At 41.4% G+C, this 17,354-nt stretch overlaps 2 protein-coding genes across 2 annotated transcripts in view; both read left to right on the forward strand.

Annotated features, from left to right (window-relative positions):
- The window catches only part of PATJ (PATJ crumbs cell polarity complex component), a 332,986-nt gene that overhangs the window by 55,070 nt on the left and 260,562 nt on the right, over positions 1–17,354 (forward strand). Inside the window, 3 exon segments of the mRNA XM_060231912.1 lie at positions 26–102; positions 4,184–4,240; positions 15,141–15,275. Of these exon segments, the coding sequence (XP_060087895.1) occupies positions 26–102; positions 4,184–4,240; positions 15,141–15,275 (269 nt within the window).
- On the forward strand, positions 12,303–13,174 carry LOC132566675 (transmembrane protein 171-like). Its single transcript, XM_060231911.1, has one exon. It carries the CDS (start codon positions 12,379–12,381, stop codon positions 13,051–13,053), a length of 675 nt encoding a protein of 224 aa, XP_060087894.1. The 5' UTR covers positions 12,303–12,378; the 3' UTR covers positions 13,054–13,174.

Genomic DNA, 17,354 nt, shown 5'->3' on the forward strand with positions numbered 1-17,354 from the left:
ATATTCCCTGTTATATTTAATTTAGGTGAGAGCTCAGAATCACCAGAAGATAAATTGAAATCTAAGTGGCAAAAAGTGCTGGGACCTGACTTCGGAGTTATGGTATGTCGCTCACTTATTTGTGGTGCATACTGTTCTTTCAAATCATGAGTGCTGAATTGTACAAAATCTAGAGAACAGTTTATTCTTCCTTAAAGCGATGAATTAATATATAAGGAATACACTGGCTCTATCCATGTTTTGATCAATGAATACAACGGGGAGAGCAGGATCTTAGCAGGACCTTCAGATGCATTGGAACTGTATTGCATAGAACTGTAGATTCAGTTGGGTAGCCATGTTCTCTGAAGCAGCAGAACAAAGTTTGAGTCCAGTGGAACATTTAAGGCTAACAAAGGCTATTTCTAGGTATGTGAGAACTGAGTGGCTTAGCATGTGTATTGAGTTCTTATCTCACTACACATGCTGAGTAGGGATGTGCAAAAAAAAAATTCGGTAGTACACGGATTCGGAAATATACGGGGGGGGAATACGGAATCCCGTATATTTCTGAATTCCATAGTCGGACTAGCCGCATATACAGTAGATGCATGGCTGTTTCCGAATATACGGCCCCATTATACCCTATGGGCCATTGAAATCAATGGCAAATAGGGTATATTTGAAGCAGCCTGGAGGGGAGGGGGTTTGAGGGAGAGTCCCCAAATTTGTAGGGGACTCTCCACTACAAACCCCCCAAGTCCCAAAAAGATTAGGCCAGTGGGTCCAATTCCTGGGGCATCCAAAGCCAAACCTAACTTCACACCAGAGAATCTCTATAGGACCCAAATGCACTATATACATCTATCTACTCTATGAACCCTGCCACACCAAACACAATCTGCTCAACGTCTGCTCACAGACCTGGCTGCAGCAAACCCAGATGTCAGCTCTCCAGCCCTGCCCCAAAGAACGCAGGGAGAGTTGGCCAAGCACAACAAGACTGCTGGCTCTGGGTCTCTCATCCAGGTGCCAGCTTCCCTGCCACAGAACACACAATCTACAGATGCCAGCTCTCCAGCCCTGCCCCAAACAACACGGGGAGAGCTGGCCAAGCACAACAAGCCTGCTGGTTCTGGGTCTCTCACCCAGGTGCCAGCTCCCCCCCCCCCAAAAAAAACAGAACCAGGAAAAGGGACAACAGGAAAAGACCAAGAAACTCAACTGTTAAAAAGGTGGCCTTTTCACCAATAAGAAACCTGAGGCCAAATCAGTCAACAACACCCCCTCCCCTAAAACCAGAACCAGGAAAAGGGGGACAACAGGACAGGAGGATGCAAAACCTGCAGCAATAGAGAATAGATCCAAACAGAAGGCCAACACAAACTCAACTGTTAAAAAAGTGGCCTTTTAAACAATGAAAATTAGGCCAAACAGCAACACCCCCCCCCCCAAGAACCAAAGCCAGAAGAAAAACGGAACAACAGCAGCACAACACAGCAGCAACAAATCAAAAACAGAATCCTTTTAAAACAGTAAAAAACTTAACTTTTAACAATACAGGAACTTTACCAACCCCTCCCCCCCCCCCACAAAAAAAACCTTCACCGTAACCCCAAGAAATCCAAGCCACCCAAATCAGGAAAAGTAAAAGGACACTGCACTTTTAAAAGTCCTCTCACTAAAGTAAGATATGGGCAAATTGGCAAAAAAACCCCACCCCAGGCCCCCTCCCCCGGCAGAACCTCCTAACCCTAACCACAAATAAGCTACCCACCATCCAAATCTGGATAAGTAAAGGGACTCTGAGTCTTAAAAAAGTCCTTTTACCAACTAAAATAAAAACAAGAACCCCAAGACTGTCTTACCTTAGACGTCTTCTCTACTCCAGGCAAGTCTGGTGAGGCTGAGAGAGAGCAGCAGCAGCTGAGGCCAAGGGCCAGCACAGCACAATCTCTCTCTCACACCAACACACACCAACACAGCAGCAATGGAGGAGTCCAGCTAGGCAGACTCCTTAAAAAGGTTCTCTGGCCAGACAACAGTGCTTACTTGATACCCAAGGAAGCAAAAGATCAAAAGAACAACAATGTTGCTGATGGCTGATGGATCAGCTACACAACAGCCCTGCAAAGCATGCATTTGCAATGCATTTTGCAAATGCATGCTTTGGATTGGCTGCTGGGGCTCTTCTTCCCCCTCTCCCCCCTCCTGATCCCAGGAAGGCTATGGGAGAGGCGGGAAAAGGCTACCAAAGACTGGAAAGGAGGCAAGCAGCTCCCCTGAGGCTGCAGAAGCCCCTTTCCTGCCTTTTGCATTGAATTCCGTATACTTCCGAATATCTATACGGAAGTATACAGGGAGCCATACTCGGTTCCCGCATAATGGGCCCCAATTGGATTCAGCTGTATGCGATTCCGTATACAGCCGAATCAGGGGTGATTCGGCCGTTGATTTGGTTCAGCCGAACCGAATGCACACCTCTAATGCTGAGCCACTGAATTCTCGCTTATACTCATTATTAAACTTTGTTGATCTTGGAGGTCTCACATCTGTTGTTAACTGTTTTATTATCTGTATGCTATTTGCTGCTATTCACAAACCTCACCAACTGTATTATTCCTTTCTTAGCTGTACTTATGCATCTTGACTCTAATTAGCCCCTGGCAACTACACCCCCCTCACATATGTAACACTTGAGAAAATCTCTTTCAGTGTATCAGAGGGAAGTGTGCATCTACACATGCTAAGTCTCGCATTTCTCACTTATACCCAGAATTGGACTGTAATGGTCTTGGAGGTATGACTGGATCCAAACTTAGTTCTCACATCTGTTTGTTAACTCTTGTATTTGTATGCTACTTTGCTGCTATTAATAACCGCTTTAATCACTATGTTTTAACTTGTAACAGCCAATGGCCATATACAATAAACTTGTCTAATAGCTGCTTTAATCAAATCTCAGCTATACTTATCACCAAGTTACTTATGCATTTTTTACTTTAACTAGCCCTTCCTGGCAACTATCCCCCCCTCTATGTAAGGCTTGAGGAAAACTGTTTAAACTTTGTTGGTCTTTAAAGTGCCATTGGGCTCAAACATTTTCATACAGAACTATATTTATATTACGTCCATTTTTCAGAGGAGGGCACCTTTATAATGGAATAAGATTATAATGGAATAGGATTATAATCTACTGCAATGGCTATTGTAGGTGTTATCTGTTTTTAGTACATTGTAATTCTTCTGTATTGTTTTATAATATACTTTGCCTTAGATAGTTTATTGTATTGTTCTCTAACTCTATAATCCTGTTCCTACTGTATTTTGATTGCTCTATGCAGTCTGATTGCACTGCTTCATATTGTAATCTTCTGTGAGTCTCAGTGAGAAAGATGAATTGTATAGTAAATAAATTCAAAAAGTAATTATGGCTTGCATACATAACGTGTTGGTCTAAATGGGAAATGTATCCATGTTTGGTGAGTTGTTGTTGGCATTATCTTAAGGAAGCAGATTGGGTAAACAATTATGATACACTTTCAAAACATTTGTATTTAAAATCCATTGCTTCCTAAAAATATATTAAAATGAAAACACAGTTTAAGCAAGACTTAGATGTAACATGTTCCAAATTATTCAGGTCTTGAATAAAACGAGCTGGTGAACCCACTTCAGCCAAACACACTGGGACACCCTTCTGGTGTATGTCCACAGAGGACCAATGAAGGAGTAAAGAAGAACAAATGACTGAACAATATACACCTTAGAGAACTGTAGTCCAAATAACTACACTGATCATTAATATGAGGGTGTTTTTCATGCATATGTAAATTTTATCACTGAAATCTTTCATTTGAACCCAGTCTTGCACTGAATCTCTCCGAGTACGAACCTATGAATTTCCTCAGTCATTTTTCTTCTGATGGAAGAGGCGTGTTCTATTGCAGGAACTCAAACTGATAGATGTTTTAGGAGGTGTGTGTATGTGTGCTACATTACTACAGCTCCATTCTGTATTTTCCCAACAATATCAAAATGTGCTGTTGCGGGATAGCAAGGTCCATGCCATTAACCTCCACACTAAAAAGGGTAGTGTTAAAGTTTCAGTGTTAAACCTGTTGAACAAATAGCACTTTAGTTTATTGTAATACATGTGTCTCTTTAATGAGTACCCATGGGAGTCTTCCTGTTTCATGTTCAGGTTTCCACTGTGGACATGCCAAATGCAGATGATACTGAGCTACAGAAATATTCAAAGGTATCAAATCTTATTTCTTTTTTGGCACATGTTACTAATGTTACCAGATACGGGTGTGAACAAACCAACTTGAATGTGAATATTTCTGTAATTTTGATGTAATGCCAGATTTGTGATGATGATGATTATTAATTATTATTATTATTCCTTCACAGAATTTTTTTTCAAATGAGAAGTAATGACAAACTAGGAATAAATTCTTCCAACAACTGATATTGTTGTCATTAATTTTTTAAAATATAGTTGATGCTGAACTAAAAAATATCCATCATGCTGCTGTTTGATGATGACTTGACATATTCATTCTTGGGGCAGGAGCAATGTAGATAATATGTCTAAATTAAAACAACCTGAGGTACTTCTATCTTGAACAATCCTTCAGCTTTATTACACTGGAAGCCTGCACAGACTCTAGTCTATGTTATAATTCTATAGTTGCATGCAGAAAGTGTTTATTTTGAAAGGGGACAATCAGGACTGGTCTGAGAGCATGCTGCACACCAGGCAGACTTACTGCCCATGCGCCCCCAGGCCAACACCCCTGTTTTTCTGTGACACTCCAACACGGCGCCATGCTTCGCTCCACTCCACCACCCCCGGTGTGCTCAGATGCCAGCCTCATGCTTTCCGGCTTTGGGGGGGCATCAGAATAGGATGGGAACCCTTATTGTGTGGAAAGGCAATATAGAAATGTTTTAATTAAATAAATTATTTATTTTAGTATATTTCTATTCCGCCCATTTCCTGTATGGCTCAGGGTGGAGTACAACATATGATAAAACAATAAAATACAATAAAAATATTCTATAAACAGGCAACTCAACAGCACTCAGATTACCATGTCATCACATATTGCCCAGCCTAGCTGTTTCACATTATGGCAGTTTTTATTCCATTTCCTACACAGATGACAGTGCTGACTGGGGAGGCCAACCAGATCAAGAATAGACGCCCGCAGCCTCAGCTAAAAGCCTGGTGGAACAGCTCCATTTTACAGGCTCTACGAAAGGCTAATAAGCCAGGTAGGGCCCGGATCTCAATAGGGAGCTGATTCCACCAGGTCGGGGCCTGGACTGAAAAAGCCCTGGCCCTTGTTGAGGCGGGCATCTCTTGGGCCGGGGATGGCCAGCAGATGTTGGGAGGCCGAATGTAACGACCTCCTGGGCATATATGGAAGGAGATAAATATACATCTTTGTAGCCCAGTGAATGATCCCTGTACGCTTATGTGTACAGCACTAAACTGACCATAACAAAGCTATAGACACCTGTAGAGATCTTCTCTTATGTGTATTTAGCTAAGTTCTGTGGCCTTTATTCTGAGATGTAAGTAAACTTGAAATCCACTGGCTGTCCTGCCATTATAAAACTAAGAGTTTTTCTTTGATTGAATGGCATATCCCTTCAACCCTTGAATTATGATTCTGGAAATGTTGCAAAGATAACTTTCACTACCAAGTCCTTTCTGATTTTTTAGGCATTTACCAGCACAGTATCTTGAGATCCCCCCCACCCCCGCCCCTGTTTTTGTGCTGTATTATACTTCAAATAATAAAATAATTTGGTTGATGAACAATCTGGCTTTAGGGAAGGATGTTCCACTTTGGGTCATAATTTGATACTATCTCATTTGGTTGACAAATATGCAACCAAGAAAACGGTCTCTCTCTCTACATAGCCTTCATAGACTTAAAATCTGCCTTTGATTCCATACCAAGAGCGAGCTTCTGGGAAAAACTTAGTGCCACTGAGTTGATAGGAGACTTGTATTCTTGATCCAGGCACTTTATACCAACACTGTTGTCAGAGTCAGATGCAATAAACAAGGGCTTCTAACTAACCTTATTCCATCAACAAAAGGAGTAAAACACGGCTGTGTTCTGGCCCCTTCCCTTTTTGCCATTTATATCAATGACTTGATTAATCATCTCACTCTAGTTGATACCCATCCTCCCTCTCTGGTGGATCAACACCCTCTCTGGTGGATCATCACCTAACAGCCCTACTCTTTGCAGATGACACAGTCCGATAGGCTTTAGGAGGGCATTAAAGCAATTTGGCCTTTTATTGTGACCTTAACCACCTGGAGATTAACTACCAAAAAACAAAAGTTTTTGGCCCCAACCCTAAAATAAGGAAATGGAGTATAAATGGCCATACGCTACAACAGGTGGCAATTTATAAATATCTGGGGGTTATGATTCATGCCTCAGGAATGAAAAAGGCTCACATTGAATATGCCTCAAATTCTGGTCACAAGTCAGCCCAAGCCATTGTTAGATTCTTCTTTACAAAAGAGGGACAATTTATACCAGTGGTGCTCAAATTATATCTTGCTAAAACGGTACCACAATTTATGTATAGGACCATGCTGGGCCCAGTTCCATCAAATTTTGCCCCCCTTGAGAAAATCCAATCTAAATTTTTAAGAGCCATTTTTCGTTTCCCAAAGAGCGTTTCTAATGCCATGCTAAGGCTGGAAACTGGTTTGTTAAGAATAGAGGCTAAAGTAAGCTTTACCACAATCAACACTTGGCTTAAACTTAACCATTGTCCCTAAGATATCACATCTTTAATTCTCAGGGATAGGTATTATTCTGCCTGGTTTAGAGCTATACACCAGAGTCTTTACAGATAATGGCCCTAGACCAAGCAAGGACCATAGTCAAGCAGAGAATACTAGACACTGAGAGACAGAATAATATTGCCAAGGTTTTGAGGTTTTATACTCCCCTCCAGAAGAGTTATGTAGTTTCTCCAGCCCCCTATCTATTGAATTGGGTAATTCCATCCCATAGAAAGGTCTTTTCTATGGCCCGATGTAACACTTTTCCTTCTGCAGTCATAGAAGGTTGCTATAAAAAGGTGCCTATGGCTGAGTGTGTTTGTCTGTGTGGCACAGGTAAAGTAGAAACTATCGAACATACTCTGCTTGTGTGTAGTCTCTATAAAGAAATACGAACCAAATTTATCCAACCTTTACTGGTAAAATTTAGGGGTCTTCTGGACTCTGAATTAAGAAATATACTTCTGGCAGGTTCTGACTCCCAAGTTACATTTGCTTGCTCCAGATTTTTGGCTGCAGCCTTTAGAATTCGCAAAGACTACACAAAGGAATGATAAAAAATGTCATTTAGGCTTTGCATTCCTTTTCCTTTATTTTCTCCCCTCCCCATCAAGAATGCTATAAGATCCCCTTTCCCCTTAAATACCTTCTTCTTAAGTCCTTGTATATTGTACTATAATACTCTCATTGGCCATGCACTTTCTGTATTTTATGTAAATTAGTTTGTTTTGATCTATACTGGCCATGGGCCGTAATAATAATAAACTGAAACTACTTCAAATAATCTCATATTTAAGCTTCTGTCATAGCTATATAGAGTAACAGGAGAAAACAGAAATTTGTTTAGTATATTCCCCATGAAGCTGCCTGCGAAAACCTCTCAAAAACTTCAAATGTTCCAAAATCCTGCAACAAGGCTTTTGAGAAGTACAGTAGCAAACATGTTAATGCCTGCACTTCAGGAACTTCCAGTCTCTTATAGCTTTCATCTATAAGACCCAAATTGTCATGTTGTAGGATATATGAAAGACTGCCTTCAGTGATATTAATTTATATGTGCATTAAAGATTTCTGCCCTGGACCGCTTTCTGCATTCTAGAATTGCCAGTCCCCAGTTTGGAGGCCCCCTGCCTGTTTCAGGATTATCAGAAAGTGTGTGCGGGGGAGGGGGAAGGGAAATGTCTGCTGAGCACTCCATTATACCATGTGGAGACCGGTTCCCATAGGATATAATGGAGAATTGATTTGTGGCTATCTGGGGCTCTGTTTTTTGAGGAAGAGGCACCAGATTGTCAGCCTAGTATCTGGTGCCTCTTCTAAAAAACCCTCCAAGTTTCAAAAAGATTGGACCGGGGGGTCCAATTCTATGAGCCCCTAAAGAAGCTGCCCCCATACTCCATTATTTTCAATGGAAGGAAGACATTTAAAAGCCCCTTTAAATGTGATGGCCAGAACTCCCTTCAGAGTTCAGTCATGCTTGTCACAACCTTGCACATTGAAGATGGGGGTAACATTTAAAGATGGGGGTAACATTTGCTACCTTCCAGTCCTCAGGAACAGAGGCAGATTTCAATGAAAGATTACATATTTTTGTCAGGAGATCCACAAGTTCACCTTTGAGTTCTTTCAGAACTCTTGGATGTATGCCATCTGGGCCTGGTGATTTATCAGTTTTTAAATTGCCTATCAGTTGTAGAACCTCTTCTCTTGTCACCTCAATCTCACTCAGATCTTTCAACACTTCTCCCAAAATCAGCAGTTCTGGAGTGAGCAAACCTTATTTTCCACAGTGAAGACAGAGGCAAAAATGCATTCAGCTTCTCAGCCATTTCCCTATCCTCCTTCAGTAGTCATTTTACACCTTGGTCATCCAAGGGCCCCACTACCTCCCTGGCTGGTTTCCTGATTCTAATATATTTGAAGAAATTTTTATTGTTGGTCTTGATGTTTTTTGCAATATGTTCCTCATAGTCCCTTTTTGCTTACCTGATCACAGACTTGCGTGTTATTTGCCACAACCTGTATTCCCTTTTATTAACTTCACTTGGACTAGCTTTCCACCACTTAAAGGAATTTCTTGCCTTTTACAGTTTCCATTACTTTGTTAACCATGTAAGCTATTAAAAATATCTATTTGTGCCTTTCCTGACTTGTGGTATATATTTTATCTGAGCTTCTAGGATTGTAGTTTTAAATAGCCTCCAAGCTTCCCCAAGGGTTTTGACCTAATTTAACTTTCCTTTCAGTTTCTTCTTCACATGCCTCCTCATCTTAGAGAATTTACTCCTTTTAAAGTTAAAAGTGGTTGTGTTGGTCTTTTTTGGGCAACTCCCTATTTATACAAATGGTGAAATCATAATCACTGCTCCTAAGTGGTGCAATCACTTTTACATCTCTCATCAGGTCTTGGGCATTACTGAGGACCAAGTCCAGGATTGCCCCACCCCTGGTAGGTTCTGTGACCATTTGCTCCATAGCACAGACATTGAGAGTGTCTAGAAACTCAATCTCTTTCTTCCAACCGAAACACATATTGACCCAATCGATGTGTGGGTAGTTAAACTCACCTATTATGACACAATTTTTACATTCAGCCACTATCTTTAATTTTTTTATCATTTTATAATCATCCTCTATCTTTTGATCCGGTGGGTGATGACAAACTCCCAGAGTTAGACTTTCTTTTGGGCCCACTATTTCGACCCAAAGCATTTTTAGAAGGGAATCTAATTCTCTTACCTTCTCAATCTTACTGGACTGTATACCCTCTCTGACTTACAGAGCCAACCCTTCCCTCCCTATCCTTCTTATATAATTTATATCCAGGAATCACCATGTCCCACTGATTGTCATCATTCCACCAAGTTTCTGAAATACCCACAATGTCTATACTTTCTCCCAACACTAAGCATTCCAGCTCCCCAGTTTTATCTTGGACACTTCTAGCATTTGTATATAAACATCTATAATTTTCCAGGCAAGTTAGGTTTGCCACCTTCCTCCTGCTGCCTTGAGACTTTGCCAAGCAGTCCATACTATTTGTCAACAGCTCAATGGACAACTTTAATCCATTGCCCGGTAGAAAAGTAACAGCTAACCCGTCATCTCTTTGAGATGAGTCATCCTGAACCAGAGACATTTCATCTCTTGTCAGCTTTCCCCCAAGATTCAGTTTAAAAACTGCTCTGCCACCTTTTTGATTTTAAGTTCCAGCAGCCTGGTTCCTTCTGGGGACAAGTGGAGACCGTTTCTTTTGTACAGCTCTCATTTGTTCCAAAAAGTGCCTAGTGCCTAACAAACTTGAACCCTTCCTCCCTACACCATCATCTCATCCATGCATTGAGACTCCTAATTTGTGCCTGTCTCTCCGGGCCTGAGCATGGAACAGGTAGCACTTCTGAGAAGGCTACCTTGGAGGTCCTGGCCTTGAGTCTCTGGCCTAGCAGCCTAAATTTTTCCTCCAGGACCTCATGACTGCATTTCCCCACATTATTGGTGCCAACATGTACCATGACCAGTGACTCCTCTCCAGCACAATCTATCAGCCTACCTACAACACACGTAATGTCTGCTACCTTCACACCAGGCAGGCAAGTCACTACATGGTCAGTACGCAGTTTTGCCACCCAGCTGTCTACTTGTCTAAGGATCGAATCACCAGCTACCAAGACCCCCCCTCTCTCCCTGCCCAGGGATGGTTCCTTGGTGCAAAAGGAAACCCACTCACCAACTGAAGAAGAGATGACTTCTGAGGACACATTCCCCTTATTCTCAGCACCGTGCCCTGTTCCATCCTGACCCTCATGCTCCCTGGCAGCAGCAGGGCTACCATGTTTGGAGTGGGACACAACTAACAAGTCCCCGAGAGTCTTCTCCAGGTGCCTAACTGACTGTCTGTAATTCTCCAGGTCAGCCAGCTTGGCCTCAAGGGTGCAAACTCATTCCCTGAAGACCAGGAGTTCCTTTCACCAAGCACACACTGAAGACTTCTGTCCAGTGGGCAGATAGTCATATATATGACACTCAGTGCAAAACACTGGAAAGCCCCCACCTCCTGCTGACATTCTACCTCCATAATAACTTTTAAAATATACAGTCACCCCTTTGAGTCCTTTTGTGTTTATGTGGCTCTCCTTGTGGAAAGTTTACTTACCTTATTGGGAGCACAAGGAGACTAGGGCCCCCGCAGGCTTCATGGGCCTTCTTGCTACTTAGAGAGCCCCCAAGCTAAGAGCCGCAGGCCAAGAGCCCCTTAGCTTTTGCATCTCTGGCCTAATAAATGGAAAGAGGGTGTGGCCAGCAGTCATACCCAGGCAACACAGACACTCCCAATCAGCAACAGTCACCTGCTGCAATCACCTACAGCCCACTCCAAACAAACAAACAGCAGTTCCCCAACCACAGGAACTCAGACTCTTTTCTCCCACAGAGTAGCACCCAGCTGATTCTGTCACGGCTGGGGCAGGGTCAGGCAAAGTCCAGAGGCAGTGCGAGGTCTGTAGCCAGCAAGCAGGAGTGTCCAAGGTGCCAAATCCAAATCGCTGTGCAAGTATCGCAGGTCCGAGGTCCAGAAGCCGAGGTCAGGGAGTCCAGAAGTCAAAAGCCAAAGTCAGGGAGTCAGGAGCCAAAGTCAAGCCGGAGTGGATGCTAGAACATCAGGGAGATGACTAGTTGCTTCCACAAAGCCTCCTCCCAAAGCCCACAGCTATATAGCCCTCTGCTGGCTGTTGCCCATTTGGGCTAATTGCTGGCTCTGGGAGGCAGCCAGGATCCTGTTACAATTCAAGCTTCCTTGCTCTTAGGAGGGCCAGAATCCTCTCAAAACTCAGGACTCAGGGAGCGTCTTGCTTGTGAGCGTGTCGCTCTCCTCCGATCCCTGAGGTCCTGACGGAGGTGGTCACGCACACGAGCCACCCGAGAGGGCGAGGCAGGGGGGCTGGGATCTTCTTCAGCAGGAGGCAGGGGTACTGGTGCAGGTGGCAGGGGTACAGTTTCCTCAGCAGACTCGTCTTCCTCTGCAGGGTCCCCAGCACCCATGACACTCCCCAGCTGTTAAGAAAAGGCAGAAAGAAAAGGCAAACACTCTTTCAGCAGCACACCTTTCCCACTCTCTCCCAGAGCTCAGCTGTCACTTTGTGATGGCACCTGGTTTCTTTGGCCACTGTGTGACACAGAGTGGAGTGGAAAGTTGCATGGAGGGCAGGCGGTTAGGAATGGCTGCCGAGTGAGGAGGCTCCATGTGGAGGGAACTTTAAGGCTTCCTGGGCTCCTCTCACTCAAGGTCACTGAGGAAGGGCCGAAGCCAGCTCCATGAGGCCCATTTGTTGAAGAGAGGCAGCCATCACCCTCAGATGCAGCGCTTTTGCTCCGTCCCTCAAAGTAGGAGAAGGAAGAGGTGACTCCCATCCAGCAGTTCTCCTTTGAGTTTCATTTCCTTGCCAGCATGGGAGCTTTGAGTACAAAAGCAGGTTTCTGTGTCTGCAGAGAATGCAGGTCTGGGGAAATGTCATTCTGATCTCCACTGAAGAGAAACATATTTCTCCTTGACTCTAAGAGGGATTTTTTTAAAAAAGATGTATCCTGTTCCTGGTTCCATGCATGGAGCAGAGGGAAATAATGGACATCCTAGGAAACTTATTTCTTTCCTTTTTGTTTTTGGCATTTCATTGTTATGTTCTGGATTCCTTCTTTCAATGTTTGTTTTACAGACGTGTCCAAGTGGAGCTTTTGGGGACTGTAAAGCAGCCCTTAAAATCATTGGACCTCTACTTGCTCTGGTTAGCTTCGTGTGTATCATTCTGGCACAGTCAAAGTCTAAAGACTATCTCCAAGAAGTGCAGTTGCAAGATGATCGAGTATATGGCTTTGTCTTTTGCCAGTTTGCCCAGTTCCTTGTCTTTTTATTTTTAACCAGTGGAATGCTTATTAGTTTCCTGGGCATTTGGATTCCAGGATGTAGCTCTGGGTGGCACTACCAACCATTTAACCAGAGCAGTACATCTGATATCCAAGACTGTGGATTTCTCTCTGTTCAAACCATGGGTCCTTTGATTGTGCTTATTGGATTGTGCTTCTTTGTGATAGCTCACATCAAAAAGAAGCAAAATTTAACTCTCACCCAAGAGTCTTCTGTACGTGAAGAAGAGCACCTGAGCCCTGAATCATTTCAAGTTACAGTAGGTGATACTGTCATGGTGTTCCTACCTCCTCCACCACCTTATTTTGCTACTGTTCTCCGCAAACAATAACTCCTAGCCTTGTGACAAGTGACTCGCATTTAGGGGAAAATCCTCTCCTTACCACAGCACTTTTGTTCACTAAACACAGAATACTGATCTATCCAGCTCAGTTACTTGCAGGGAGAATGAGCTGCTGCATACAATATCAGGAAGTGTGACACAGAGTGTTGGACTGGATGGGCCATTGGCCTGATCCAACATGGGTTCTCTTATGTTCTTATTAAGATGGATTGAGGATATTCTGTCCCTACAAATTTAAAAATTAATATTTGCTGCATTTGAAGCACAGTTGAAAGTTCCAAGGTTATGATTGACAACTGAAGCAAACTGGTGATTTGTGTTAATTTTAATTAGATTTGACGACTCTGTTGGAATTTAATCTACCATATGATTCTGGATGAAGAGTTCTAGGCACATCTGGTGAACATGTCCACTGTTAATCATGTGCAGGGCCTTTTTTTGTATACAGGGCTCTTATTACAGGGCCTACTGTAAACTCTTGGAGGATTGGCTACATTGGGGTGTGTGGCCTAATATGCAAAGGAGTTCCTGCTACAAAAAAAGCCCTGATCATATGGAAATATGAACTGGTTATTTATAGGAGAGTCAACACTATCAAATTGCACTATATTGTATTTATTGAATTGAGTACTTCTTGTTATTGAATTTGTACATGGTTTGCATGGTGGTTTTTGGTTCTTTCTGATTGATTTGCTATTAGGTATCAAGCAAAAAAATTTGGTTGACAGAAATCAGAGGTTACCTTTACAAATTAAAACAACAAAATGCTATCTTGAGGCCTACAACAGAGTTTGAGGAATTGCTTTTAGCTGATGGTAAAAGTTTTTCTTCAAGGTTGTATTCTTGTTTATTGGAAAAAAACTACTCAAACCTGCTTAAGATTTTCACAGTAGGTGGCAAAATGATTCTTGATGATTCAGCATGGAAATTTATTTTTAGTTATGGCACTAATTTTACAGTTTGCCTCTCCTTTAGATAAAACTTACTGAAGATGATTCATAGAAGATGTTTATCCTTGATAAGGTTGATAATATTTATGTCCAATTCCAGCAGATGTTGGTTCTGTAAAGAAGACAAAGCAGATTTCTTTCAATGTGGTGCTTTTGTACTCATGCCTCCAGCTTCTGGAAACAAGTGGCAAAATCAATAGGGTTGAGTATACAAATCTCTTATTAGCCAGAGACATTATTACTGAATGGTTTTGCTGGTATTCCCAGAGATCAGCAAATAGCCACTTTGCATATGATTACTACTACTAGGTTGTCAGGTATTGTAAACATAATAATACCCCTAATCCGCAAGAATAGTTACTTTGATGAAATTAACTGCTTACCAGAGTAATGGAGATGTATGTAGATTAGATAATGTATGGTCAAAACCAATACAATAAAAAATAGAGCTGTTAATTGCATAATTATATTTAACAGAAAAATTGACAACTGCTGGAATGGGATTCTTTATGTTCATGAGACAGGATGGATCATGATTTTGTATGGCAATGTATTTTATGTGTATGCTGTTTCTCTTTTTTGTATTTTTTTAAAAAAAATTCCAATAAATAATGGGAAAAAATAATTTTAGTTGACAGTTTTGATCTATTACATTTTCTATTAAATTTTTAAATAGAAAAAATTAGTTGACAATTTTGGTCTGTCCTGCTATTTAGGTGTCTATTGTCTGTCAGTTTTGATCCATTGGAACTTTAGCTATAAGATGACTTGATGTATTTTTAATTTTTTTTTTACTGTTTAGTTGATCTATATTGATTTTATTAGCCATACAAATAGTTATTCAGTAAAGCAAGCATATTCCTAGGGAACTAAGTGTATCATTTTCATTTTTAAAATATCTGAACAGCAGTTAACCCCTGTCATATTGCAGACAACTCCTGTGACATATTACTGTTTTACTAACTTTTCCAAATGAAAATGTTTGACCAATGCAGCACTATTAAAAAACTAGAGATTGTAGTCCTGTTGACTCAATTTAAATAAGTAGTTTCAAGGTAAGTATTAGTTAAGGCTTACAACTTAGCATTTGAATATTTAATATTTATTATTTTTATTAAAATATAGCTGCTGCCTATTCACACATTGAGGCTAGGAGTTGAACTTGATACATATGAAGGACATCATTACATATCATCAATTGCTACTGATGGTCCAGTTGCTAAGCTTGGTGTACTGCAGCTGGAGGATGAACTTTTAGAGGTATGGTATCCAGATAATATGTTGGTCTTTCTTTTGTAACATTCCAATATTTTATTACTGCCTGTATTTTGAGGTGCATTAGAATACCTTTTTGTTGTTGTTGTTCAGTCACACAGTCGAGTCCAACTCTTTGTGAACCCATGGACAAAGTCATGCCAGGCTCTCCTGTCTTCCACCATCCTCCAAAGTCTGCTCAAATTTGTGTTTGTTACATCAGTAACACTGTGGTTGGAAATAGCTAAAAAAGTAGGGTTGGCAAAAACAGAGTGATGCTCTACATTGACAATGTTGACAGTGTCATGTAACTAGACTTACTGTAGCAGATGTAATCAGCATAGTTTTATCCTGTGATTATTTCATAAGCGCATGCTGCTCACAACAAATTCATTTTTCTTTTGAACTGATAAATATAAGAAACGTTAGGTATAAAGGATTTAAAATATATCAAAAGACAGTGTCTTGTCAACTACCAAAATGTAATATTGAAGTAGTAAAGCCTTACCAGGGTCTAATTGTTAACCTGTTGTAGTTAAGCCTCAACTCTTTTTAGTTCATTATTTATACCAGTTTGCAGCTATTTCCAGAACTTGTGAGCTGTTGGTTTTATTCAGTCTCCATCTTATTTAAAAAACAAACAAAAATACTGAATGCCACGAGTATTTTTGTATAATACCAGGTTATACATCCTGTTAAATAGGATTCCAAGATGGCGGCACGTGAGAGAGCCTAGGTGCTAAGGCTCCAAAAAGAACTATAATTCATGCAGTTATCTTTTACCTACCAAGCCCCGAAAGTAGAGGAGAACTGTTGCTGGTGCATGCAGTCGGGGAGCGTACTGTGGTGACTGAGGGGGACTCTCGAGGGGATGACAACGAGGGCTCCTGAAGCAGAGCGTCTTTGGTGCAGCGCTGGCCGGCCCTGCAGTTAAGAGGCAGCTGCCACTGCGGTGTGGAGTGGGGTGTAAACCGGCTGGCAGTAGCGGCGAGCCAGCAGCATGAGGCGGTGCATGATAGTGGGAGTTGAAGGAAGCAAGCGGCGAGGAGGCGAGCGGCGATACTGGCTGGATGCCTCTGCTCCTGGTGTGGGAGCAAATTGAGGACTGGCCTGGTCGCAGTGGCCTGAGAACTGGCCTGAGCTGCAGTGACTTGAGATATGACCCCAGTTGGGAGGGCTGTTCCAGCGAGGACTGCCAGCGCGGTGGCTGTGCCTCACCCGTTGCTGGGCTGGGACGGAGTGTGTTGGCAGCCTGGCAGTGCCTACAGAACTGAGTGATTGGACACCAGCCGTATTGTCCAGAACAACTGGCAGTTGGAGGCTTAGAACTGCCTGAAACCGCTGCTTGCACTTTAAGACACTCACACTTTTTTTTTCAATTTTTTAATAATTTTTTTATTAATTTAAACTACAAAAGATAGAAGCATTGCAAAGAATACATAAAAAAGAGGGAAAAGAGGGATTAATAGAATGGGGAAAACAGAAACAGAAAGCAGTACAAATATATCAATTATAATTCTGCCTCCCAATAAAATACTCAAGTCATTCTACCTACAAGTATAAAAATCTCCATATATTTTACCTTCCTTTCTTTTATTACTAGAAAAAAATCCTTTTGATAAACTAGTAGTAGCAATATGAATCTAAACATTTCTTCTTAAACACAAATAGGTATAACAAGTTAATTTTTTTTTCAAAACTCTCAATGCCAATTTTATCTAATTTAACTTAATCCTATAATAGGCACAAATTAGATTGTTGGTTTAACAAAATCGTTATTAAAACAAGCACATAAAAATCATATCTTTATCCTCAACAAATTACATAACTAAATAATTTGTCTATCTCAGTCTAAACCATTTCTCCAAAAAGCATATTAAAAATAAATCTATCAAGTTACCAAATCTACCAGATACACAACAATTATGCTATCTGGCTTTACAACTGTTAATCCAGCTCTTACAACAATATGAGCAATTTCACTAAGTCAGCATATTGTAGATACATCTACTATATAAAGAAATATGTTATTTGTATTCTTTAGCATTAATCCAAATTGACTATATATTTAATTACAATTTTACC

This window comes from Heteronotia binoei, chromosome 2 (genome assembly GCF_032191835.1).
Source record: "Heteronotia binoei isolate CCM8104 ecotype False Entrance Well chromosome 2, APGP_CSIRO_Hbin_v1, whole genome shotgun sequence".
NCBI lineage: Eukaryota > Metazoa > Chordata > Lepidosauria > Squamata > Gekkonidae > Heteronotia > Heteronotia binoei.

Excerpts from the sequence above, each read along its gene's own strand:
- LOC132566675 (XM_060231911.1), top strand. The coding sequence starts at position 12,379 with ATGTATCCTGTTCCTGGTTCCATGCATGGAGCAGAGGGAAATAATGGA.